Here is a 26,706-nt window from a genome sequence, read left to right on the forward strand (position 1 = left end):
TGGTTTCAAGAGTAACCTGCTGGTCATCCGCCGCCGCCCGCTGCGGAACAAGAAACCAGGCGGGGGTGGGGCGGGGGCGCCGGGAGGGGAGGGGCCCCGGGAGAGGAGGAGGGGCTGGCGGGCGGGCGGGGACCCCCGGGCGGCCCTACTCCACTCGCTCGCCGGTAGCTCTCGGCAGGCGTCGGGCGCAACCCGTGGCGGTCCCTGCAAGGGAAGTGTCTGCGGCCAGCGTCCTGTTTTCAGGAATCATCGACCTGCCGGTGAGGCGACTCGGGCTCGCGGACGCGGGGCCATCTGCGGGGAGGCTGTGCGTGGAGGGGGCGCGGGCAGAATGTTCAGGGAAGGCGCGCGGGGAGGATGTGCGTGGAGTGCGCGCGGGGAGGATGTGTGGGGAGGGTGTGCCGGGAGGGCGGGTGGGGAGGATTGCGCGGAGGGCGCCGTCCGGATGCTGGTCCACCTGGCGGAGGCGATTCGCGCGTGGAGGAGCTGGGCAGGTCTTCCTCAGTCCAAATTGAGCGGGAAGGGAATCGGGAGCATTTGGAACGTCCCCTTCTTGTCGGGGGAGAGGGGAAATTACGTTTTGGAGAATGAGTGTTACCGTACTTGCAGAGTTCAAATGGACTCAGGTGTGCGCCTTGAGCCAACAGACAACAGAGTGTCACAGCGTAAAATACTGGCGTCGAGGTGTCCGGCAGGTCAAAAGAGAAACTTAAGTCACAGAGTATCTGACACAAATCCGATTTGCAGCGGGGAGCGGGTCCATCTGCAGCTCTTATACGCAGCAGGCTGTTCTTAAGACTGGCACCTGGGGCAGTCTCGCCGGCTCCGGGGTCGGGGCTTGACCCGGGGACTCAAGGTCACCGGCCCGAAGTCTCCCTGCCCCCACCGCCCTCCCTCCAGGACTGGCGGTCTTTGGCCCTCCCCGCCAGAGGTCAGCCCTGCCCTGGGCGGCTCCCCGCCCATGGTGAATTGCAGAGAAACCCCGTCTGAAATCCAGGTTAGAACAAGGCCATTTCCTGGAAGGCCTTCGAGGCCGGCTCCAGGCGTGGCGACCCTGCGCTCTGCACTCCCCTCGGCTGTTTTCCGTCCTTCTGTCTGCCTCTCCGCCACCTTGCCCTGACTAGCCTGGCCTCACTTTGGCCCATCTTTCCCCACTTATTCTGTTTTCCGGGTCAAAGAGACCTTCGGTTCTATTCGTTGGCTGTGACCTTGGCTTTTAAAAGACTTGCGATTTCCCTGGATAGAAAGATTGTCTCCATCTGGGTTTCCCACCCTGCCAACCCCTCCCATCCTGTCTGCTTTCACTCTGCCAGGCTCTCAGCACTGGGCTCCACTCTCCCACTTCTCAGCCAGTCTTCCATGACTTTTTTCCCTTTTCAGAGGCCAAACTGACCTTCCAGTTATCTCTCTACTAGACTCCTTAATTCAGCCAGGTTTATCGGGCATGTATTATAGTCTTTTCTAGGACTTTCAGCCCTGGTGGGCACTGAAGTAACACTTTAGTTGAAACAGACAAAGTAGTTTTTCTTTACATTGGCTTTTGTCCAAGTGGACTTTTTCGTTAATCAAAAAATTAATACAAACTCATTGTTAAAAAAAAAAAAGAACCAAAACTAACATATAACAGAAAGTGAAACTTCTAGCTTTTCCCACTTCTTAAAGGTAAACCCTGAACATTTCTTTCACTTCCTCCCATATACACACACACATTCGCTTTTGAAATACGTTCATTTAAAAAAAAATGTTATGGGTTTCCCTGGTGGCACAGTGGTTGGGAGTCCGCCTGCCGATGCAGGGGACACGTGTTCGTGCCCTGGTCCGGGAGGATCCCACATGCCACGGAGTGGCTGGGCCCGTGAGCTGTGGCCGCTGAGCCTGCGCGTCCGGAGCCTGTGTTCCGCGGCGGGAGGGGCCCCAACGGTGAGAAGCCCGCGTACAGCAAAAAAAAAAAAAAAAAAAAGTTATAAACGTTTACACACTTAGCTATATGCCAAAGTAACCCACCTGTCTGAATTTGGTTTAGTGGGTTGAAACTAAAATAAAACAGAACAAAAACAAAACAAGAAAACCAAAACCAACTGGAGGGTGTTTTGATTTTGCAAAGTTAGTGTTGCTGAGACAGTCTTAAGTAAGGAAGGGGTGGGGTCAAACCAGATAATGTCGTATCTCATGGAAGTAGAACAGGCAACAGAGAAATTGTAACGTGCGCCGACAGGCCCACATTAAGAGCTAGAGTGCGAATTTCGGTTCGCACTGTGTTCCCTTCACTGGTGGTTGGGAGGAAGGTGAGCGATGGCCTCCTGTGCCTCAGGTGGAAACAAAGAGTAGTTCTCAGTAATTAATGATTTAAAAAGGAACAAATAGTTCAGGAACAACCAACTGTTCTCAGGCAAGAGAAGCCACCATAGCAAAGACAAGAAATCAGTCATAAAGACTCCCAGTTCTGTTTCTTAAGATCGGCCTGAAGCACATTCTTGAGCTGTTTTGCAGGATCCAAACCCCTTTAAGCGCCCAACCACCAGATTACCTGGTGCCTAAGGGATGGTGATGCTGACCTTTGGGACCCACAATCAGGTGCCTGGATTTTGTCAATCTAGAGTGACCTTTACCTCTTTTTGATGCTAAAATATCTGCCCCAAGGGTGGGATTGCCGCCATGTTTGCACATGCACTGTGTGTTGGGGCATGTTGTCCGCTGGGCAAGGGCGTCCAGAACTCCCGTCTACACGGAAGGTCACGTGTGCCCTTTCATGAGTACGCATGTGCCCTTGGCTTAAAGCATCCCCATCCTGCTGCTGGCGAGACGGTGCTTGGACGGCTAGCTCCCTGTCTCCTTACTGTTACCAGCAGTAAAGGCTCCTGCTTTAATCAGAAGTACCTGGTGTGTTTATTGGCTCAGCGCCCCAGGCAGTGGGCCCATCGGGTCCCCTAGCAGTCGAGGAGCCTGAGACCCCAGAGCCAGGATCAGAGTTCTCTGGGAGGTGGCACCTCCCGGCCGGAATCTAGTGAAACCCTCCTGTTTAGAGAACATGGGGTCCTGGAAAGTGAGAGGAGACACCTTTAGGACACCCGCGGCCCTTGGGACAGTGTTTGTTAGAAGGAATGCTTTCTGAGACAGGCTCCAGGTCGGGGGGTCTCACGCCACTGGTCGGCCGGGCTGTGGGAAAGCTGTCAGCTCTCCTGGAAGCCCTGTCTCTGGACCAGGGCTCACCTGGGACCCTGCTGCTCCCTGAAAGACAGAGTGGAAAGTCCATGCTTCTCTAGTACTGGACTCGGCCCCAGGCGCCTAGTTCCTACCGGCGGCCCTGTATCCCCCAGCATTTCTGCCTTGGGTGATGGCTGCAGGCACCTTGTGCAGGAACCCAGTGCCTCTGACGAAACGTCCAACCTCACCCCTTGCTTGGGACATCACACTGTGGCCTTCTTTCCCTGTCCTCCCACTCGACACAGGCATCCCTGGCAGCCTCACCCTGATACCACCTTCCAGCCCTTTGGATTCGCCTCCTGGATGTGGAAGGTGCCACACTTTCCTGTTCTGATTGCATCTCTGCTCACGCTGTGTGCCCTTCAAATCCAACTGCAGGGAGGAAAAGCTTCTATCCTCTTAGATTCATTTCTTGGGGGACTGCAGGTTAAAAAGACAAAAGACAGATTAGCAAGAGAAAAGACAGATTTTTATTTACATGTGTATGGGAGAGTTCAGAAAAAAATGTGATTTCAGGAGGTAGTTGGAATTTGGGGCTGATCTTAAAAGGGGGGTGGGGAGGGCTTCCCTGGTGGCGCAGTGGTTGAGAGTCCGCCTGCCAATGCAGGGGATGCGGGTTCGTGCCCCGGTCCGGGAAGATCCCACATGCCGCGGAGCGGCTGGTCCCGGGAGCCATGGCCGCTGAGCCTGCGCGTCCAGAGCCTGTGCTCCGCAACGGGAGAGGCCACAGCAGTGAGAGGCCCGCGTACCGCAAAACAACAACAACAAAAAAAAGGGGGTGGGGAGAGGCAGAGAGGCACTTCTGGGAGAGAAAATGACAGAAGGGGGTGGGGCCAAAAGGGCACTTAGGGAAACACAGAGGACTTCTGAGAGACAAATGATCCCTTAGAAAAAGAGATGAGATATAAGATAGGACAATATCTATTTGGGTTTTTTCAGAGAAAAGAGTTTTTTTCCTAGGAGGGGTGGCGACATGTTTGGAAGTCTCTAGGTTCAGGCAGGTGCGGGCTTTCGGGAACTCAAAGTCTTCAGCTCAGAATAGTTGTTATGTGACAGTGGCTTATTCTGGAGCCCTTTGTGTGGATCCAATATACAAACCTCTGACTGTCATTCCCTGCTTCCAGGTTTTCCGAGTCCCCCGGTCACCCCCAGGACGGTGTCACGTTGTCGGTGGTGACACGTGGCTGTCTGGGCACCTGGCCCCTAACCAGCGCCCGAATCCCATCTCCCCATGCTGAGCTGGCTGAGCTGTCTCTTCTGCACCCTCCACATATCTCATGGGGTTTCACGTCTCCTTGTTGTAAATACCGTTAGTCCTGTCCTCTCTCTGCCACATCTTTTCCTGGCTATTCCTAGTCAGGGACCACTAAGAAACAACCCATTCCTCACGCTGAACTAGATAGACCTCCGGGCGCTGTTTGCACCTTTCCCTGGCTCTCCGTCAGCCGACCTGCATTGGAGCTCATGGTCACTCATGTTTGCGGCAGTGGACTCCAGCTTCTCAGAGCCCTGGGTCTTTCTCATCTCCCTTCAGATCACACACACCACAGCGGGTGCGGGTTCTAACCTAAATAGGTACACCTTGAGGAGCCAGGACAGCTACCTGTTGGGGATTTTACACATTGGATGACTAATGTGTGCAATGCTTAGCACTTTCTGCTCTCTTACAGATAATACTTAATTAGAAAGGCATTAAGTTACTAAAAAGGTGAACTAAAAGTACCAGGCAAGTGCCCGAATCCCCCCTGATGTTGCAGTTCCATCCACAGCCACAGGGGCTGAGGCGGGGCAGACAGACCAACCACCTTGAGTCTTTCCTGGTTGGACAGCGCTGCGACGCTAATTCAATGATGGGGTTTGGGAAGCTGGATTTTCTCGGCCACAGAGGAAACGAAGTGTATGCTCCACAGGTTTCGTCCTGGGATGATGTCCAGGCTGGAAGTCCGCTGTATGATGTCAAGCGTGTGTCCTTAGGAAATGCACATACATATTATCTGTTGGAGGAAACAGGTCCAGGTGCATGATAACATTAATTCAGTAAAACAATTGAAAAAGCGGTTGTCAGAAACATTCCCTAAATTCTCTGAATGAGCTCACCTATGAATGGCCTCTCCTAGGTACACTGCACAAGGGCAGTGCTGGACAGTGCCCGCCCTGGGCCTCTGCGTGCAGAGCAGACAGTGGGGCATCCCCCCACGAGTGTTTGTCTAGGCCTTAAGTTGTGACCCAGAGTTGAACAGACTGCAGTGGACCCTGGGGGACTCCCCCTCTCCGTGTTAAACCCCAGTGGACCAAACTTTGGCCTCGTTGGTAAAGGGACTGCAGCATCCCCTGGGCCTGTTTCCTGATTCCTTTGACGGTTGGAAAAAATAATGCAGCTTGCTGACTGAAAAAAAAAAAAAAAAAAAGCACAACCTAACATTTGGGAAGTATGTTTTATGCGGTGGCCTCACTGAGGACTAGCCCAGCACACAGCCTCTCAGAGAGCTCTGAGGGACTGCTCCGAAGAGGTAAGGGGGGAGCCAGGATATAGAGGGAGTTTTGCTGAAAAACAAACAAACATGTAATTAAAAGATTACTGCTAATCAGAAAAGCAGGCATCTCAATGATTTCAGTGCTATTCTGTGTATGGGAAGATGCAAGAGTCGGGGCTCATGGAAATCATTCCTTTGATGTGCATCTTCACTACCTAGGGCCAGTGTCCTTCTTTTCTCCATCCTGAGTCCCCTCGGGGTGCACCATGGGGGCTGCTGCAGTGGCTGATGGAGGTAACATTCCCCGTTTACAGGAATGACTGGTGCCATTCGTTTGCCTACAAGTTTATGCACTTCTTTTTTTAACTTGAAAATTTCTTCTGAGATTCCACCATCGCCCTGTGCCCCTGCGTGGTTATCACTCCCTTCTTAATCATCACCAGGGTCTCCTTTCACAGCAGTGGGGCCCGCTCCCCTCGCTAGTGGCCTCTGGAGTAAGGGGGAGTCTGGGTGAGCAACCAGCCTGCCAGTGAGAGTAGAGTGGCTCTTGGGCTCCCCCTCCTGCTCTAACTGGTCTCAGGGGAAGTAAATTGAGAGGTTCACCTCCTCCCCACCTTTGACCTTTTTCAGTGGGCGGGGTGGGGGGTGGGGTGGGGCGGTGGTGGCCATATCATTGATCCTCCACACCCAGGTCCTTCCGAGAGTGGAATGTGGCTCTGGTGACTATACCGGGACTCCCAGGCCAACCTGCCTGTGTGCTCGCTCCACCTATAAGTGTCTTAAGACATTTAGTGGGGAAATTTCCAATTAGAACATTGCAAAAGTCTGCGATTTTCTCTGCACAGAGTTGGTTCAGTAAAGCCTTGCTGTCCCCAGGATGAGGCTCAGGCCCAAGGAGGAGTTACTTTGGGGGTGGGGGTTGGGCGGGGTCGCAGCCTGGAGGGGAACAATCACCTGGCACTGAGAGTACAAGGGGAAGCAGACCCCGAGCAGACTCGGGAAGGAGCCCAGGTCTGGGGCAGCAGAGGGCAAGGCCGAGGCAGGGAAAACGGTTCTCTGGTTCAGGGGCAGGAGAAGCCACCCGGCCTAGAGAGCAACACTTTCTCTGCAAGGCCAGACAGGATGTCTTCTCTGTGGCTGAGCTTCCTTTCCTGGAAAATAGGGGCTGGGGACCTTCTGGGGTGCACTGTGCAACTCTGATTCAGCCTCTGCCCCGTGGGAAGGTGCCTCTAACTCTTCTTCTTTCTGAGCTCCCCACCCCCTACCCACAGAGGAAGAGCCAGCAGCCAGGAGGGGATGGATTGCAGGAGGAGGTGACCCCAAGCCCTACTTCATCTCTCAGTGGACAAGGGAGAGCCGATAATGAGGGCTGTGGGCTGGCTTCGCCGGAAGGCACGTCTGCACTTACTGCAGATGGTGAGGTGGATCCCAGAGGGATAGCAGCTGCTGGCTGCAGGGCGGAGGTGCCGAGGGCTGCATTTCCTGGAAGCCAGACTTCTTCAGAAGCTGGGCTGTCTGCATCAGTCTGTCTGACGGATGCTGTAAAGGCAAATTATGACCTGAGATTCTGATCACCAAGTACAATTCTACTTTGTTTTCCCCACACCGTCAAGCAATTCTCCACACCAGCTCCTACACCAGCGGGTCCTACGATCCAACTCAATTCTGACACTGTCTACCTGGGGACAGTGTCAGACCCCAAAGGCTAAGGGCTCAGTCCCATAGGACTGCCCGCCTTCCCCCGCAACCGCCCCCCATCACAAGTCCAGGTTATCACCTGTGCTTCTGACCCACTGGCTATAGAGAGGAGGTTCCCATAACCCCCCTCCTTGGGTTCAATCAATTTGCAGTTGACTCACAGGCTGACATTTCCTCAGAAGTGTCCTGTAAATGCTAAGGGAGCATGAAGGCTAGGTGAAGAGAGACAAGGCAGCACTGCAGGAAAATCTGTGCTCCAGACCCAACTATGACAATATGCTTTGGTTTTCAGAATTTGCCAAAAATGGTCAGTATCTAAGTGTAACAGTGGCCGTCAACCCTTTTTTCCAAAAAGAGGGCTTTGGGTTTTAGCTTTGTGAGGCTGGTTTTCTGGTAAGCGGCTGGTGAGGTAGCAGGTTGAGAACCTGACCTGGGGATGGGGGAGGTAGCTCCACCGTAGACCACTCACCGAGTTCACCCAGCAGGTGCTCGGGCTCAGCTCTGCAGGCACTGGTGTCGGGTCAGTGCTCTGGTGGCTGAGCCCCAGTAAGAACTGCGGTTGTGTCTCATGGTTTTCCCTTCCTCTGGTTCTGGAGTGGGACCAGGGCAGGGATTGATCCCTACCTGCCCCAGGTCTTTCCCTTCCCTTCATGGCAGGCCCTCAAGAGCTGGTGCCTTTGCCGGGCCCCTCTCTGCCCCCTGAGCTGTCCTTGAGGCCTGCTGGAGGAGAGTTAAAATTCTAGAAGTGTGAGGCACCCAGGTGTGGTCTGTTGGGTCAAGGCGGTCTTGTCTGAGGGACCAGGAAGTGAAGAAGGGTTTTCTACCAGAGTAGGAGATGCCAACCCAGGCTCGCTTTGGGCACATTTCCGCCAGCTCCTCTCTGAAATTAGCAACCCTCCAGGTCTTATATATGTACGTGTATGTGATGTAAATTTGTCGAGTTCCTCTTGATGGCACTGACCTTCCACAGGTTAGTGTGGCCTTGCTGACGGTCCAAGTGACCTTGGTTCCTACTGGGGGGACCCACTAGTGTTCAACTAATTAAACGAGGAGCCCATTGGACTGAGGTGTCTCTAATGCCGAGGCAGCCTGTGTCAGCATACTGAAATCTAAGCTGTAAATGCCTCCAGGCTACAAAATCAAAATGCTATGAACAACCAATCACACAGGCCCCCTGGGCCTCATGCAGCAGCCATCAGTCGCGTCCTTGCTTTGCTTCCGCCTTCTCTCTGTCTGCCGCTCCCCTGCTCCCTTGTCAACCACTGATTCCAGTCGAAGTGCACTCAAATAAGCTCATAAAATGTTGACTATTACTTCTAACAGACTCTGTGCTGTTTTCTCCTAGGGTCCTGCCTCAGCTGAGGGATGGCCTCGCCAGGGGCTGAAACAAAGAAACCTGGAAATCACAAGTAAGGCTCTGACCTGCATGCTGCTGGGCTCGGGCTCGCTGTGATGACTTTGAGCCACACAGTGTTCTAAGAGCTGACACACGTGGACACCTTGGTTCTCATGTCAGAGCCTGAAGCCTGGAGGACTGACCACTCAGTGGGCATACAGCTGAGCTGGCTGAAGACCCCTGGCACCTGGTGCCAGGGCCGCTGCTCGTAGCCTTGGGATGTTTGTTTCCCAAGGACGTCTGGGCACTTGCTTGGGGTGCCCAGACCTGTGTCCAGTGGGGTTTCTTTACATCTGGACACTCTTCTGAGTCACAGTCCCTGCTTCTTTCCCAGCTGTCTCTTGGTTCTGACCTTTCAATACTTTCCTTATTACTTTGCAGTTTTTCATTATTCCACTATGTGATTCACATGGCCACTCTTTTATGTATATTTGTGCATTGCTGGTGTTGATGAAAAAAAATTACTCAGTAGTTGATCTAAGAAAGAAATGGAAAATTTTATTTGAGCCAATCTGAGGATTATAACCCAGGAGACAGTTTTTCAGAAAGCTCTGAGCATTGCTTCACCCATAAGAGGTCAAAGCACGGTTATATAAGTTTTTGAGACAAAGGGTAATAATACCAAATGATGTGTTACTGACAGTTTACACAATCCAGATCTACATGTACAGAGTAGTGGGCATGGGTCATCATGGCCCCTCACAAGATTAAGAAGGAAGGTTATCTCTTAAGGAGTTGTGACCCTTGATGAGATTAAAAAGGAATGCTGTCTCCTACGGAGGTCTGGCTAGTACAGATGCACAACCCACACTAAAGGGAAGGGAGGAGATCCAAATGGACAAAGGAAATGTTATGTTTAAATTTTTCTCATTTTAAATTTTAAAATACGAACTTTTTTATCAATTTCCCCATTCTGATCATTAATCTTTTGATAGAAAGCCTTAGGTGATCAAATATTTGTTCCTTTGATGCCAGGGTGGTTGCTTACCTGCCCTGGGTTCATCGTGTCCCTTGATGTCCAGACCTAATAGCCTGCTCCTTTCTTTCCTTTTAAGGGGTTATATTAGTAAGATGTCTGGCAAGGACTGTCAGTTCCAAGTTGTCCAGTAGAAGTTATGCCAATTTAACCTTGCATGTACCTTGTGCTTGTTCATTAATTTATAGTGAGCAATAGATGTGATCAAAATTGACAGTAAAATTAACGTCATTAGTAAGGGTTTAAGCGAAGATCCTCCTAAACCAAAGCATTTTCCTAGTATTTTTACTAAATTTGGAAGATGATCATTCAGAACAGAAATTTGATCCTTCATATGTCATAAGACGAGTTAACAAATATCTCGGCCAAATGGTCATACCACTGGAAAACTGATAGAAACCCAGAGTCCTCATATTAAAGGCAGATTGGCAGGGGTTGTTTTCAAGGATACCTGCAGGTGAACTTAAGCCCAAGGGAAAGCAACTATGCATCTTCCTAACCAACCCAGGGAAAGCCAAGGCCATAAACTTTTCTGTAGGTCTACTGAGTCCTGTTAAGAGCTACCCAATATTTAACATCTAGTGAAAAGGAGTATTTATGGCCAAGTTCAGAACAGGTGTCATTAAATTGGCCAGGTAGGATGGTGTCACTTAGTGATAATGTTAGCTTGAATGGTGTTGATATAGTGTTGGTCTTAGTGGAAGTCTAAGAAGGCCTGATATGGTCCCTTCCAAGGTAGCTGTAAAGAGTCCTTTATCTGATATCTTTTCCCGTATGCATAATCCCCTGGTTGCAGGTCATGGCACATGTGATCTTCATCTGAAGATAGATGACTGAGATAAGTTTCAGAAACAAACTCTACAGTAATGTAACATAGCAACAAGGAATCATCTGAGAAGTGAGTCTGAGGCAGTAAATACAGACCTCAGTTAACAATTATCAGGTAATTAATTTTATTACCTGATAAAGCTACTGGGAACCCAGGAGTTCCCAATTTCTGGAGAGATCAGGTAGAAAGAAAAGATAAATGTCTCAATTCCACTTACAAGGGAGTAATTTATCCAAATTGCTGTAAGTCATAATTAGCTTGAGGGGAAGAGTTTCCTTATATCTGGAAAACAGATTCAAAAACCACCAACCAGGGAATTAATTCCCTGGTGGTCCAGTGGTTAGGACTCTGTGCTTTCACTGCAGGGGGCACGGGTTCAGTCCCTGATTGGGGAACTAAGATCCTACAAGCTGCACAGCGTGGCAAAAAAAGACAACAAAACAAAACCCGGAAAACAAAACCACCAACCAGGGATTGAACCCAGATCCCCACAGTGAAAGCACCTAGTCCTAACCACTGGACCACCAGGGAATTCCCAAAAAGTCCTTTCTATGAATCTTTTTGAAGATGAAGCAGTCTATAAATGACATAAGACTTAAAAAAGCAAGGTTAAAGATCTGATTACAATGCAATTGTCAAAGAAACTTGGTTATTGCTTTGTCATACAACATTTTAAGACAAGAACTAGAATTATGACTATAAACATTTACCAGGACATACCAGATTCTTAGGAGCTCCATATAATTTCTAGAATATGTATATTAATAATATTTACCCATACAATATAACCTAAGAAGGTTTATCACCACTCATTTGACAATGCTTCCCATGTAATTTAACATACCAAATAAGCCTAATTAGTTTAATATTCCTCTCTCTGAGATGCTTCAGGGGTCCTCTCTGAAGAACCCCAAAGTTAGCTAGAGGTCAAAAGAACTTCAGGGAGAATTTGATATTTGGGAGTTTGTCAAAATATCAAAAAAGGTTTAAAACACTTGGTCAAATAGGATATAGGTCACTGAGGAGCAATACTTAATTCACTTAACCAAAGTGACAATAAAATATTTCACAAGCAAACACAGCTCACTCAAAAGGCTCACTTAAAAGGCAAAGAGGGCTTCCCTGGTGGCGCAGTGGTTGAGAGTCCACCTGCCGATGCTGGGGACGTGGGTACGTGCCCCGGTCCGGGAAGATCCCACATGCTGCAGAGCGGCTGGGCCCGTGAGCCATGGCCGCTGAGCCTGTGCATCCGGAGCCAGTGCTCCGCAACTGGAGAGACCACAACAGTGAGAGGCCCATGTACCGCAAAAAAAAAAAAAAAAAAAAAGGCAAAGAAACTTACATAATCCATTACCAAAAGCAACTCAATGTTCCAAGAAAACTTTATTCTCTTAACAGAGAAAACCAAACTCCAGTCTTGCATCAGCTACTCTTAATAACAAATGTATTTAATTCAATTCAATGCAATCCTAGCCTCACCACACACAGAACTCTTTTCTCAGTGTTCCCTTTTCCACACACCTTCCATAATGTTCTGTCTTTTGTCCCTTATTGATTATGCAGAAAAAAACAGCTCTAGGACAGAATTAATTTCTTTCCCTTGAACAAAATGATTTCCATTCCTCATACCTTCTTTGGCTGAAAACATGTCTCCTACTTTCCTTGCATACTGAAATGTTTCCCTTATTTTAGTGGCTTTAGTTACATATATATTATAATTCTTAACCTTAAAACCTAGTATCCAGCAGAAACTAACAAATAGGTAATTATGAACTGTCTTTTACATTAGCATCCCAAACATTAGCATCCCACACATTAGCAAACGTATACATACTATTTACCATTTCTAGAAAACACTTGGTTTTTTTTTCTAACAGAAAATGTCTTAGTGTGGCACCAAATATATTTTTATTAATAGTCCTAAATATCTTTAGTTTCTCTGTAAAAGGAAGCTTATGTTCAGTAATTAATGTTTCAGTATCTTATTTGGAAATAAATTCTGGATAGTCATTGAATTCCCATCATTTAACTTAATCTAACAAAACTCTAAAGTTTCAAGTTATCTAAATCCGGAGAGACTATTTTTAAGCAGACATTCCTAAAACATAATTATTCCTTTAGAGTTTACACCAAAACTCTCACCATTTCCGTTTAATTCACTTAAAAGTTTAGCATACCAAGTCATTTTTCTTGCTGACAAATTTTGTAACAGGAATAATAAGATCTTATGTGATTTCTAGTGAACCTGGGTACAGTAAGAGTATTATACTTAACGTTGGTGACTGTAAAGACATGTCTGTATTAATTAAACCATTTGCTTTCATTAAAATTAATTTCAATGAAATTAAAATTAATCCTAGCTCACACGATTCTGAAATTCATTCGAGATAGTTTCTTTTGTATTTCTAGGTATGTATATAAGTAGCAGCTAACTTCCTTTAAGCCAATTAAATAGAGCTCTTATACAAATTAATTTTGGCAATACTACACATCGACAATACAGTTAGACACATACAGACACACAGACAGAGACCCCATGGTTCCCAAAGTTCCGCAATTTCAGCCCTGAGTCAGGAACAATAATGGAAATCCCTTCAGTTACAAAAGAAGTTGGATTCAGATTGGGTTTCTGGCAGATGCAACAGGGTTGCCTGTCTAGAGGGCCAAACCCTTTTTACTAATATTTATGAAGAAGACACTTAGGATTTGCCTGTCCTTGACAAGTCAAGTTCCAAATTACCTATCCCCCTTTTGTTTTTTTCTCTGGATAAGAGTTGCTTTCCTGAAATCTGCATTTTAAAAAGATTACGAATGTTCTGGAGGTGATCAGGTAGAATATTTGCATCTCAAAGGCATAGAGGGAGAAAGGCAAGTTCCTCCTAGGAGGACTTTGTTCCCTTAAGGCCAGGATTTTTTTTTTTCTTCTTCAATGCCTGCAAGCCTCTGAAGATAAATAGGGGAGGATTTTGGAGTGGTGAAAGGATTGGTAAGCTTTGAGATGTTTCTGAAGGCACACCTCAGGTCCTGTAAAGACTGGATTTGTAAAACAAGGGCAGCTGTTTTTCATTCCTCAAAGAATTGGGTGGCCTTCTCAGTGTATCAAAGGACTGACATGCCCATTCATGTATGTTGGAATGTTTGACTTTCCCTCACTTAGCTTAGGGGAGAAATCCCCCACTCCCCCCCAGAAAAAATTTCTCTCAAGCTCTGAGTATCAGCTCTGGTCAGTTTAGTCAGACCACAGACCGGTGCCCTCCCATCTTGGTAATCCGTTCACAAAAGATTTGAGGATCCTCCCTGGCTTAAAGAAATTCTTTAACTGTGGCCCTCAGTTCTAACTTTTTGAGACAAAGGGTTGTATGTCAAATGATGTGTTGCTGACAGTGGACACAATCCAGATCTACAGGCACAAAGTGAGTAGTGGGTCATGGGTCGTCATGGCCCCTCACGGGATGAAGAAGGAAGGTCATCTCCCAAGGAGGTCTGGTTAATGCAGATTCACAATCGACAGTAAAGTGTGTGTGTGGGGGGGTGGCGGAAACAGGCAGAGAACAATTTTATATTTAAAAGGTTCTCATATTGCCCTAAAATACAAATTTTTGTCATCACTGGAGAAGCAAGAATTTTATGTCTTAATCCCAATTCCTACATGGACTTGAAATCCACTACTTTTCCCAGTTTCCTCCCCACCCACCTCTGCTGGGGTTCCCTGGGAGACCCCATCCTGGGCAGTGGCCTCTCCTGGTTCTGGTGGCCTCTCGCCTTGATGATGTCCAGGGCCGTATGCTGCCCTCTGGGAACCCAGCTTAGGGCTCCTTGGTTCTTTTCTGGGAGGTCCCTCAGGAACTGCTCTGGATACTTGCACGTGTGGGTCACCTAATTTCACACGGACACCTGTCCCCCCCTTTCCTTCCCCATGGGTTCTGAGGTCCATTTTCAAGTTTTGGAGCTGCCCTGAGAATAGTACTTGCAGAGAGAATTTTTAATTGAACTAGTAGGATCGCTGGTGCTTCTTTTTTTTTTTTAATAAATTCATTTTTGGCTGTGTTGGGTCTTTGTTGCTGCGTGCATGCTTTTTCTAGTTGCAGCGAGCAGGGGCTACTCTGTGTTGTGGTGTGTGGGCTTCTCATTGCGGTGGCTCCTCTTGTTACTGAGCACGGGCTCTAGGTGCGCAGGCTTCAGTAGCTGTGGCTCGTGGGCTCTAGCGTGCAGGCTCTGTAGTTGTGGCTCACGGGCTTAGTTGCTCCGCGGCATGTGGGATCTTCCCCGACCAGGGCTCGAACCCATGTCCCCTGCATTGGCAAGTGGATTCTTAACCACGGCACCACCAGGGAAGTCCCTCCCTGGTGCTTTCAATCATTGACAAGCAAACACGCCCTGTCCCCACTTTCCGAGCCCCCCCCCCGCCCCTCCCTGCCCCACCCCCCTTCCCGGGTTGAGGATCCTGGAGGCTGGCTGAGCGGGTGGTTGAAACGAAGGCTGGAGAAGGGAGGCCTGGCGTCAGGTGCCCTGGATGTGACTCCACTGAGCAGTGACCCCTCCCCGTTGGTTAGTCATTATCTTCCCCTCCCTCCGTCGTTTTATGGTCAATACCAGCTTGTATGGTCCACCCTCCAGAGGCCAGCGTGTCCTGTGAGGAGCCCTGAAGTCCAGCTCATGAGCACAGCCTCTTATTAAAGGTGTGACCCTGAGCCTTTACGACGGGGACTGGTAGAACCTAGCCTCTGTGGCAGTTGTGGTGTCGAATGACTTATACGCACCACCACTAATGACATGGTTTCCACCGCTTCCACCCTGCTGTCGTCTGCATCCCTTCGGCCTGGCACAGGGCCTGATGCGTGCTTGTGTGCGATTCAACTGAAGGTCCCCCTCCTCCCTGCCCCAGAGCCCCTTCCTCGTTCTCTGCCAGTCCCTTCAGCATGCGGCGCAAGATGTCTGGGCCAGTTTGTCTAATGGTCAGTCGTGTTTTCCCTTCCCTGCTGATAAACTCCTGGAATCAGAAGCCGAGTTTCATTCATTTTGCATCTCACCCATTTCTTTTACAGAGTAGGTGCTCAATGAATATTTGTTAAATGAATAAAGTGACAGAATAAAGCAAGGTAAAGTCACTTGACATCGTGTGTAGACTAGAAAAATAGTTTTCCAAGTAATATGTCTGTGACTTGTTATTTTAAAATCCTTTAAAAAGTGGAGTTTAATCTATAAAAAATTGAATCACTATGTTAGAGACCTAAAACTAATACAATACTGTAAGTTATCTATACCTCAGTAACAAAAATACTTGTTCTATTCACTGTTACGTGTCCAATTTACATATTTTAAAATCCTTGTTGGTCTTCACAGTTACGCCATATTTCCTTCTCCTTTTCCTGGAATGAAAGAGGAAAGAAACGTTTTCTATTTTGAAATATGACACAAAGTTGTTTTATCTCATTCTGTTTCGTCAGTTCCAATGCTCGGCCGTTAGCCCTTCTCTTTGTACTCTTTGTTCATAACATCCTGAAGGAGAACAAGAACCGTAATTACAGTAAAATATTTGTCTTTAAAGGAGCTTCAGATGCTCTGGCTGTGTTATGACTTAGAATTTCAGCTTGGTCTGGAGATCAAGGAGGCATTCTGGGAAAGCTTGGGGTTTGTCCGAACTGGATTTGGTCCCTTGAAAAGAGACCTCCCTGCCCCAGGAGAGTAAGCCTGGTCAGGACTGGTCGGGGTCCAGTGCAGACTCTGGCTTGGGCAGGTTGCTTGCCCCTCCTGAGGGAGACTCTCGCATCCCTGCCCCGGTGCCAATAGCACAGTCTGCTAGTGGTCCTGCTGCCAGTTTAGTGATGAGCTCAGGGTGTTGGCCAGTCCACCAGCACCCTCCTTCAGTATTTTGTTCGCATCTTTTCTACATCAGCCTTTTGAGACTGTTTGCCTGTGAGTTAACTTAGATGCCATTCTAGGGAAATCGGAGGGAAATGTGAGAAGCACGAAAGTAGGAAGCGAGGAGATGCAGGAGAGAGAGAAGCAGGTGCCCTCAGTCTGGAGCCTGGGCATCTACGGTTGACGACCGATGGACTCCAGAGAGAATAGGTGTTTACAAATCACAGGCTGCTGAGAACTTCTCTTCCTGTATGGTTTTTTTCTCACAGAGTTAGATTGAGAAGGAAATGTGATCCGTGGGTTCGGGGCGGAAAGTGTGACTCTGAAGGAAGAAACAGAAAGTCTTGATTGCTGGGGACCCATGGCTGCTTCCCTCTGTGCCACTGGCATCTGGCAGCACACCTGTGAGTGGAGTCAGGAAGGCACAGCTGTGGAAGGAGGCGTGTCTAAGGCTGGAGATGCAATCTAGACCTGGGCATCGTGTTTGTAAATAAAGTTGTATTGGAACACATCCACACTCATTTGCGTGTTGTCTGTGGTCACTTTCATGGGTGAACAGTAGGGCTGAGAAGTGGCAACAGAGCCCCTATGAACTGCAAGGAAAAAATATTTACTATCTGGCCTTTTATGGGAAATGTTTGCTAACCCCTATTGCAGGCCAGCAGCGTGCTGTGCAAGAGAAATATAATGTGAGCCATACAAAGTTTCGAGCAGCCGCACCGAGAAAAACCAAAATGAAAAGATGTCTTGTCTCATTACTCCCTTTGGACATTGTACCAGCGAAGTGCTGGCTAGTGAAACAAAACGAAAAAGAAAGGCCTCAGATTGGAAAGGCTATCTCTGGGTGGGAGAATTAGAGGCTATTGTTTTTCTTCTCATCCATCCATATTTCCTGTGATAAATGTATTATTTTTATTCATTTATTTATTTATTTATTTTTTTGCGGTACGCGGGCCTCTCACTGTTGTGGCCTCTCCCGTTGCGGAGCACAGGCTCCGGACGCGCAGGCTCACTGGCCATGGCTCATGGGCCCAGCTGCTCCGTGGCATGTGGGATCTTCCCGGACCGGGGCACGAACCCGCGTCCCTTGCATCGGCAGGCGGACTCCCAACCACTGTGCCACCAGGGAAGCCCTATTTTTAAATTGAAGCCAAGTTTATACGTTGAATGAACCTGGGTTGGGTAGCAACTGGCTACATGCTTTATATGGGATGATTTGGCGTTTTGATCTTTGTATTTTTTTTTTTTTTTTGTGGAGCCTTTCGACTTTGGGGATCTTCGTCCCCTGACCAGGGATTGAACCCGTGCCCTTGGCAGTGAGAACGTGGAATCCTAACCACTGGTTGGTGTTCTTCTGAGTCCTTCCTGATCATCCTCCAAAGGAGCCCTGGGTGTGGAGAGCGGGTGAGGGGAAGGAGAGAGGGAGGAACGGAGACAGTGTGGGAGCCTCTGCAGGCTGGGATCGGCCTGCCCGCTGTGGCCCATGCGCCTCGCTGGCACAGGGTGTTGCTGTGGTCCTGCCGGCCCCTGGACGCTGGTTCTCTAAACTGCCTCCTTTCCTGTTTTGGGACAGCGACTTTGTACAGCTTTGCAATCCCCACGTGGCTGCAATGAAAGAAGATGTCCTCTACCATTTCAGCCTTAGCACCAGCACGCACGACTTCCCGACTATGTTTGGAGACGTGAAGGTAAAAGCAGGGGTTTTGATTCTGGGCATTTGCCCCAAGATTACCCCCCTTTCAGGTGACACAGGTAGACTGCGCCACACAGGGCGGAGGTGACAGAGGACAGGCTCTCGAAGTTATATGTTGATCGGATTTTTGCAAATTGTTACCTTTCAAGAATATGAACTATTGAGTGAAAGAAAACTATCACAAAGAAGTATTGGTTCCTATAACTGAAACAATGTAAAATAAATTTCCTAATGCTTCACTGAGAGACTAGAAAGGAGCAGACACTAATCCTTTTCTAGGGGAGCAAGGGATACCCAGGAGGGGCAGTCGCATGTGTCTGCTGTCTCTCATTTAAGATGCACATCCATCTCTTTAGCTAGTTTGGTCCTGACTTATCCTCGCAGAGGACTTTTAAAGTGTCTAATCCCCGTGTGGAAAAGTGGGCTAACGTTTAGAATTCAAAACTGAAACAAGCCAGTGACCCTAGATCCGGGGCTGCCTCATGCGATCGTAAAGTCATAACCAGGTTACATCCTGTCAGCCACCCAGATCTTTTGTGCTGTTCGTTTCAAACCGAGGGACGACTTTCCATGTGTTGTTGTCTTTTCGTTTTTAAATTTTTATTGGAGTCTAGTCGATTTACAATGTTGTATTAATTTCAGGTGTACAGCAAAGCGAATGAGTTATACATATACACATATCCACTCTTTTTTAGACTCTTTTCCCATATAGGTCATTATGGAGTATGGAGTAGAGTTCCACGTGCTATACAGTAGGTCCTTAGTAGGTATCTGTTTTATATACAGTAGTGTGTATATGTCTATCCCAATCTGTCAATTTATCCCTTCCCCTCCTTTCCGTGTGTTCTTAATTCATTCCATTTTCATTCTCTCCTTAAGTTTAACCTGTAGTTTTTTCTAGGCTATAGAGTTTTTCCTCTTTATGTTAAGAGGCTAATAACTATTTGATCACCAAGTCCTTAAGACTGGCTTATTTACTTGGTTTTCTTTTGACGCTTTCACGTACGACACTTTGCAGATGAAGGTTCTACTTCTCTGAGAGCCACCTGCTCACCGCACAGCTGCGACTCCCCGAGCCCCCACTGGCCCCCGGCTCTTTCCACAGGTTGGCCATTTGGGCCTCTGCCAGCCGGTGAAACAGCAGTTAGAAGCCCATGTTACAGATGGGCTGTGGGGCCCTGGTTGCACATTGAGGGGCCCGCAGCATCTTATTCCAAACGCCGGCTCTCCAGTGCAGTGGGCTGCTGTACACACGATGCACGGAGCCTGGGCAGGCGCGGAGCCTGGGCTTTCCTGCTGGAGAGGGCGAGGGTGTGGTTGTCCTGGCTTGTGTAGAGCTGATTGCTCGGCACTGTGGGGGCCTCTTGCACCGAGCGGTGAGTCCATGAACTAGTGCTTCTTAAACTCAAGGGAGTGTCAGAATCAGCAGGGGGCTCCTTAATGCACACATTACTGGCTCCCCAGATGCGGGGGGGGGGCAGGGAAGGGACCTGCATTTCTAGCAAGTTCCAGGAGATGCTGCCGCCGCTGGCGGGGGGCACTTTGAGGACCCCTGCTGTACAGACGGGGTGCAGTGCCTGTGCTGATGGGGGCTCTGTTCTCTGTCTGCAGTTTGTGTGTGTTGGGGGAAGCCCCTCCCGGATGAAAACCTTCATCAAGTACATGGCCGAGGAGCTGGGCCTTGACCACCCGGGTGCAGAGTATCCCGACATCTGTGAGGGCACCGACCGCTACGCCATGTTTAAAGTGGGCCCGGTGCTGTCGGTCAGCGTGAGTACCTGCCCTCGTGGTGGGCTCAGCCCTTGGCTCTGCAGGCCCCATCCCCGCCCTGCACGCAGCCTGACAGAGGAAACAGGGGTCGAGGAGAGCCTGGGGCTGGGCTGCAGAGGCAGTGGAGCCCGTCTCCAGGAGAGACAGCTACACACGTACAAACACACGCGCACACCCACCCAGCTGTGCGCACACAGTGAGCACCCGGGTTGGAGACCCGGGAAGATGGTGCTCGGCCTGGACCAGGGCCACGAGGAGAGCCGGGCACCAAGTGGTCCCCACACCATCCGCCTGTGTTACTTCACACACATGTGATTCAGCAATGGGTGAACACAGAAACCTCTGGTGTTCTCGTTTTCCAGTTTTGGTTCCCTTTGCAGAGAACATTTTTAGAGGAAGTGCTGCCTTACAGTAAGGCTGCCCCTGAAGCTGGGACAGGGGCCCAGCTCTCTGGGCAGCTGAGACGTCTGGTGGTACTAACCACCCGCAACACACCCAAGAGTAACACGTATTTAGGTCCAGATAATCCATGGAAGCACTTCCCACAAGTAAGACTGCAGGACGAACACGTTCTCCAAAGAGGGCTTGGCCACAGGGGCAGCTCCTGGCAGACGTGGCACCGGGAGGGCCTCTGAAGAAGGGCGGTTTTGGGGATGCGGAGGTGGAGGAAACGGCACAGGCAGAACCGCGGCGGTGGAGCCACCAGCCAGTTACCGAGTTTGGCTGCGGCAGAGCGTGTGGAGAAAAGGGAGAACGTGTGCGGGGCTTCCCACGCCAGGGGATGTCTGTTACCTAGCAACAGCAGCCCTCTGGTCCTCAGCTGCCATCTGTTCCACGGGTGGTGTGGATCAAAGGGGCCATCCATTCGACAGCGTCGTGCAAACCTTTACACTTCCCCGAGTGTTCATAGTTTTAAGTGTGCGTTAGGAAGTTCATCTTCTTTGCCACCAGTTAGCAATGTAGCACAGAACATACAGAGGTGCTACCAGAGCGTGACGCTGGCATTTCTCCCTGGTTCTAGCACGGGATGGGCATCCCCTCCATCGCCATCATGCTGCACGAGCTCATCAAGCTGCTGTACCACGCCCGGTGCTCCGGCGTCACCGTCATCCGCATCGGCACCTCTGGCGGGATAGGTTAGTGTGCAGAGCGCCACTGGGACCCGGTGGGCAGCGTGGGGACCCAGAGCTCCTCCCTGGGCCGTGCCCAAGGAGCGCTCAGCAGCAGCAGGCATTTTGTTATTTTTTTCTGGTCCAGCTACTTCTCCCAACCCATACCCCAGAAATAGGCACAGAAAGGCACCAGGCCACGCGCACCTGAAAACCCGTCCTTTCGGAGTTATACAACGTGTCTTCTTGTTTGCTTGATTCTCTTTTTATTCTTGCTAATCCCTCTTTTCTCTGCCTTTCTCCTTCACTTTGCTCACTCCTCCTCTTTATCCCTGCAAGGATGTGAAGCACCTTATGAGAAAACCTACAGGAAAATCAAAGGGGGAAGAGAGAGATGCAATACAAAATTAAGATGTGTCCTTAAGTTGCGTAAAAGCCCCCCGTTCGCAACATAATTTTATTAACATCGCAAAGACAACAAAGAAAGAAGAGGATGCAATGAGAAAGTAAAACGCTAAACATCATGTTGAGTTTTCAGCCAAAGTCTTTGAGGCAAACTTGTTTTACTCTGATGTCCCACCTCTGGGCCGGTTTTTCTGTGGAAAACTGGGTTCTAGTAATTCTCGCTCCCACTGAGGAGCTGGGAGCTGCTGGAAGGAGGTCTGCTGTCATCAGCCTGGCCTCTGTGCATTTGTTTCTGACTGCCTAGACCTGACCTCCCCTGCATTTATGGTAATTCGAAAATTTAGGTTTTCTCGCTGTGATAGAGGATCGCTGTAGGTCCTAAATCTTTTCAATACGTTATCTCATTTTTCTTTTCACTATATAGACAGATTGATGGTTAACATCCGTGTTTGCAGATTGTAATTCAAAGTTGAAAGGAGTTGTTCTCGGGAAAACACCCCAATGACCACGAGCTCCCAGGCTGTGCACACTTAGTCTGTGATACCATCGACCCAACGGACTCGTGGCTGTACACATCGCATCAGCGTGGGCGAGGAGCTCCAGCAAATCCTTCCTGAGTTCTTGCTTTGGAGGGATTTTAAAATCAATAATCAGAGAGAGAATTCTGGAGGGAGTAGGGTGGATTTTGAATCTCCCAAAATTGCCCCATAAAAATGGAGAGATCAACTAGAGAGCCAGACCCCAAACCCCCGACAACAGTGTGACATGGTGTCCCCACAAATCCCAAAATAGGAACAGTGGGTGGCTGGCATGGGCCGCCACTCGGGAGGGAGAACTGGGTGACTCCAGCGTTTCTGTCAGATGTGGGAATTCTGAAATGGCCAACAGGTATCCCGGGAAAGGGCAGGGCCTGTGTGAGGAAGAGCAGCTGACACTGGGAGGGGTCCTGCGCCCTCCAATTTGAGGTCTGAAGTGGCTTGAAAATTCTAGGCCCCATGAGTTCATGAAAGCCGCCATCTGAGCTTTTTTCCAGGTCCACACTCGGTGTGGGGAGACACCTGAGGAGAGTCTACGTTGACCAGAACAGGGACAAAGCAGCAAGGGAGAGAAAGTCCAGATGAACATGCAGGGGGCAAGCAGAGCCAGAGCTTGGCAATTGGCCATGTTTTTTGTTTTTTAAACTAAAGTAGAGACACAATTTATACTTTATTTTTTTAAATTTATTTATTTTTGGCTATGTTGGGTCTTTGTTGCTGCGTGCAGGTTTTCTCTAGTTATGGCAAGCGGAGGCTACTCTTCCTTGGGGTGCACAGGCTTCTCATTGTGGTGGCTTCTCTTGTTGTGGAGCACAGGCTCTAGGTATGCAGGCTCAGTAGCTGTGGCTCGTGGGCTTCAGTAGTTGTGGCTCGTGGGCTCTAGAGCGCAGGCTCAGTAGTTGTGGTGCACGGACTTAGTTGCTCCACGGCATGTGGAATCTTCCCGGACCAGGGCTCGAACCCGTGTCCCCTGCACTGGCAGGTGGATTCTTAACCACTGTGCCACCAGGGAAGCCTATGGCCACGTTTTTTAATGTTTCATGAGAGCGGCTGACGTGGGGCTCTGGGACAGATCTCCTGGCTCCTTCCTCCTCCCTAAATGTTTAGGAAAACGAATATCACATTAAAGTAAGTAGTAGTGTAGTAGTAGGAAAGGCTCCTGGTCAAATCCCACGCAAAGTTATTACAAAACCGAAGAGCAAGGAGCAGAGTAACGTCTGTACAATCTTGGAAACGTCCAGGGAGGCACAGGAAGCAGGACCTCCGGTGGGTCAGTCCTGGAGGGAAGCCAGGGTGTCAAGAGCTGGTGACCGCAGGAGCCAGGTTTGGGGTGCCCCAGTGTTCCTTACTCAAAACCTGAAATAATAAGGTACAAAACAGGGACCAGCTGAACACATACTGGTAAAGGGAGCCCCAGACAGTTCCAGCAGCGACGGAAAGACGCTGCTCTGTGGGGATGGGCCGTCCATCAATCTCACTTTCTTCTTTGCACTTTTCTGTATTTTCTGCAGCGTCTACGCATTCATTACTTTACCTTCAGGAAAAAAAAAAAATCTGGTGCTGAAAAGAGATCCTTACCTATTTCTTTTTAGGGCATGACTGACCCTTCAGTGTTACAGTGCGTGGACGGGGCCCTCCCCTCCCTAACCGCCCCTTGCAGCCGGGACACCCGTTTCTTCCTGCAGGTGTGGAGCCCGGCTCCGTGGTCATCACCCGGCAGGCGGTGGACGGCTGCTTCAAGCAGGAGTTCGAGCAAATTGTCCTCGGGAAGCGCGTGGTCCGGAACACGCACCTGGACGATTGGCTGGTGCAGGAGCTGGTGCGGTGCTCCGCGGACCTGGGCGAGTTCCCCACGGTCGTGGGCAACACCATGTGTACCCTGGACTTCTATGAAGGTGAGGAGTGCGCTGGTCTCCCGCCCGGGGGTCCGCACCGCTGCGGGCCTGCGTCTCAGCACCGGTTCCCTCGCGGGCCAGTGGGTCAAGGACAGGCGGGGCCCGTCGGGCTGGAAAGCATCTCTGTCTGGGGGGCGGGGAGGGCATGCAGTAGGCGCTTACTGAGTGCCCGGGGGTGGGGGGCGGTGGAATGGGAGGTGGGCGCTCCCGGGCCAGCATCGGCTCTCCACGTTCCCAGGGCAAGGCCGCCTGGACGGGGCACTCTGCTCCTACGCGGAGAAGGACAAGCAGGAGTACCTGCGGGCGGCCTACGAGGCCGGCATCCGCAACATCGAGATGGAGTCGTCCGTATTCGCCGCCATGTGCAACGCCTGCGGCCTCCGAGGTTGGGTACCTAGGCCGCAGCTCCCCCAACCGCCCCCCCATCCCCCCGCCCCCGCCCCCGTCCTCCCGGGCCCCGCCCATCGCCAGCCTTGGCCTTGCATCCGCCCTGCCCCCAAGGCGCGTTTCCTCCCGGGCCCCCGCCCATCGCCAGCCTTGGCCTTGCACCCGCCCTGCCCCCAAGGCGCGTTTCCTCCCGGGCCCCGCCCATCGCCAGCCTTGGCCTTGCACCCGCCCTGCCCCCAAAGCATGTTTCCTCCCAGGCCCGCCCAACGCCAGCCTTGGCCTTGCACCCGCCCTGCCCCCAAGGCGTGTTTCTGGACCCCTGCGCTGGGACCGCCTTGGATTGTCACGTGGTCCAAGGCAGGGTCCTCAGTGTCTCTGCAGGGATTCACGTGCCACTGAGAGGCCAGAAAGATGAGAAAGTCCCCCCTTCGGGTCTGGGCAGGCTTCGCTGCTGACTCTACAATGAATCTGGCCTTCAAAGATCTTTGGATTTCTGAATTGGGGCTAATCCACCGCAGTTCCTGGCCTTACCCTTCGAGGTCCAAGCTCTGCCTTCCAGAATACCTGCCTCACAGCTTTCACGTCACCTTGCCTTTCAAGGCAGTGCAGGGCCCCCCGAGCTGGTCCTGGGGTTTGTTTGGGAATCTCTGGGAACAAAGGCAGGCAAGGATAAGGACAGAACAGGATAGTGTGGCCCCCTCAGCTTTTTCGTGTTCTCCGTCTATCAGAAGCCACTGTCGGCCCCTTCCCTTGAGGCCTGGACGCTGGTCTCTGTGAGCTAAGCTAGAATCCCGCTCTTTGCACTGACCTGGCGTTTGCTCTTTGCAGCGGCCGTGGTGTGCGTCACGCTCCTCAACCGCCTGGAAGGTGACCAGATCAGCAGCCCCCATGAGGTGCTGGTCGAGTACCAAAAGCGGCCCCAGCGGCTGGTGGGCCACTTCATCAAGAAGTGCCTCGCGGCAGCCTGAGGTCCCCAAATCTCCAGACATGAGCATTGGTGTTTGCAGCAAATAAAATCATTGCCACAATCTCCTTCTGTATGACTTCCTGCATCCTTTGTAGAAGAGTCTGGGGAACTGATTGTGTTTCAGAGGCAAAGAATCCTGCATTAACTACGCAGGAGTTTTTGTTTTTTGAAAGCTTCGTGGGAGAATTTCCACCACATTAGCCTGATTTGGGTTTTCTTTAAGAATGCTCCTCTGAGTATTTGAAATATTTTTAGGGAGATTTTTCAGACTTGTAAATTCTGATAGTTGTCAGATTTCACTCACTAAGAGAGAAGTCACGTCTGCCCTGTCCTGACACCTCCCCTGCATCTGTGCCCCCGTGTCCCTTGGCTTCTTCCTGGGGAGTCAGGACCCCCCAGCTGGGAGACTGGGGGACAGGCAGAGGGAGAATCCAGGGTGTCCCCTCCTATCTCAGGTGGGTCTGGCAGCTGCTTTTGGGCTGTCCCCGTGTCCCCCCAGCCCAAGGACAGTTGCCCCAGTTGTCTTCTTGGCACGTCTATACCCGTGTGACAGTGTTTAGTGTTCGACTCTTTTAAGTGCCCAAGGCGTGCTATTTACTGATTGCACATATGTGCTACTTGGCAGGTAGCTCTGTGACTTTTCGGGGTGCGGGGAACCGCGCGGGGACCCTGGTGTTGACGTACGAGTATGGTCCACACACTCTTCAAGAACCCTCTTCCCTGAGATTCTTAGGTTCACCCCAAAATGAGGGTGGGTAATCAGGTCATTCGAGACCCACTGAGCCAGGCACCGGTCCAGATGCTAGAACCCCCTCCTGGCCCCGCTTCTGTGCTGGAGGCTGCAGTGTGGAGAGGGAATGCCTGCGGTTTCTCCCTCGGCACCCTGGAGAGGTGTGTGCTGCACCCCAAAATTGAGGCTGCCCAGGAGGGAGCCGCCTGGAGACCCCCCGGGAGGCTGGCAGGTCCTAGAATGTGTGTGTCCACCAGCTCTTGGCGGCCTCCAGCCCTGGCACAAGCTGCAGGAGCTATGCCCAAGTTCCTGTCACCGGGCTCCCATCTGCCCCCAAAGTCCGAGTGCTCCCAACTTCAGCGAGACATTGCTGGTCCCTCTGGACGCGCGGCTGCCCGGCTGACCGGTGGCCCCTGCAGCCCACGTGTCCGGTTGGGCCCCCGGTGCTTGTGGTCACTCGGCCCCAGGCCCGGGTGAGGGGCCGTGGGGAACCTGCGGGCTGGTCCTGTGTGCGCCCCTCCCACGCAGGTGTGGCCGCGGGGTTACTCGTGGTGAAGCTGCGGGGTGGGGGGTTGGGGGGGAGGCAGAAGCTGGGCGGTTGGCAGCCCAAAGGGCTGTTACAGCCTGAGAACGGCCGGTTCTCCTTCGGCCGCTGTCGTTGCGGCATCTCCCCGGCCACGGCCACAGCCCCGCGTCCACTGCTGGGAGGTACCCCGGACCTGCACACCGACCCCCTCCTCTGGGGCGAGGCCGCGGCAGATGAAGTCTGGACAAG

At 50.7% G+C, this 26,706-nt stretch overlaps 1 protein-coding gene across 1 annotated transcript; it reads left to right on the forward strand.

Annotated features, from left to right (window-relative positions):
* The first annotated feature begins 194 nt into the window (after positions 1–194).
* Positions 195–25,262, forward strand: UPP1 (uridine phosphorylase 1). The gene is made up of 8 exons (XM_029234507.1): positions 195–260; positions 8,722–8,785; positions 18,013–18,127; positions 19,744–19,902; positions 20,924–21,038; positions 23,638–23,847; positions 24,086–24,232; positions 25,063–25,262. Exons 2-8 carry the CDS (start codon positions 8,742–8,744, stop codon positions 25,200–25,202), a joined length of 930 nt encoding a protein of 309 aa, XP_029090340.1. The 5' UTR covers positions 195–260; positions 8,722–8,741; the 3' UTR covers positions 25,203–25,262.
* The last annotated feature ends 1,444 nt before the right edge of the window (positions 25,263–26,706 follow it).

This window comes from Monodon monoceros, unplaced genomic scaffold (genome assembly GCF_005190385.1).
Source record: "Monodon monoceros isolate NGI ecotype Baffin Bay Population unplaced genomic scaffold, NGI_Narwhal_1 Super_Scaffold_2, whole genome shotgun sequence".
Classification (NCBI taxonomy): Eukaryota; Metazoa; Chordata; class Mammalia; order Artiodactyla; family Monodontidae; genus Monodon; species Monodon monoceros.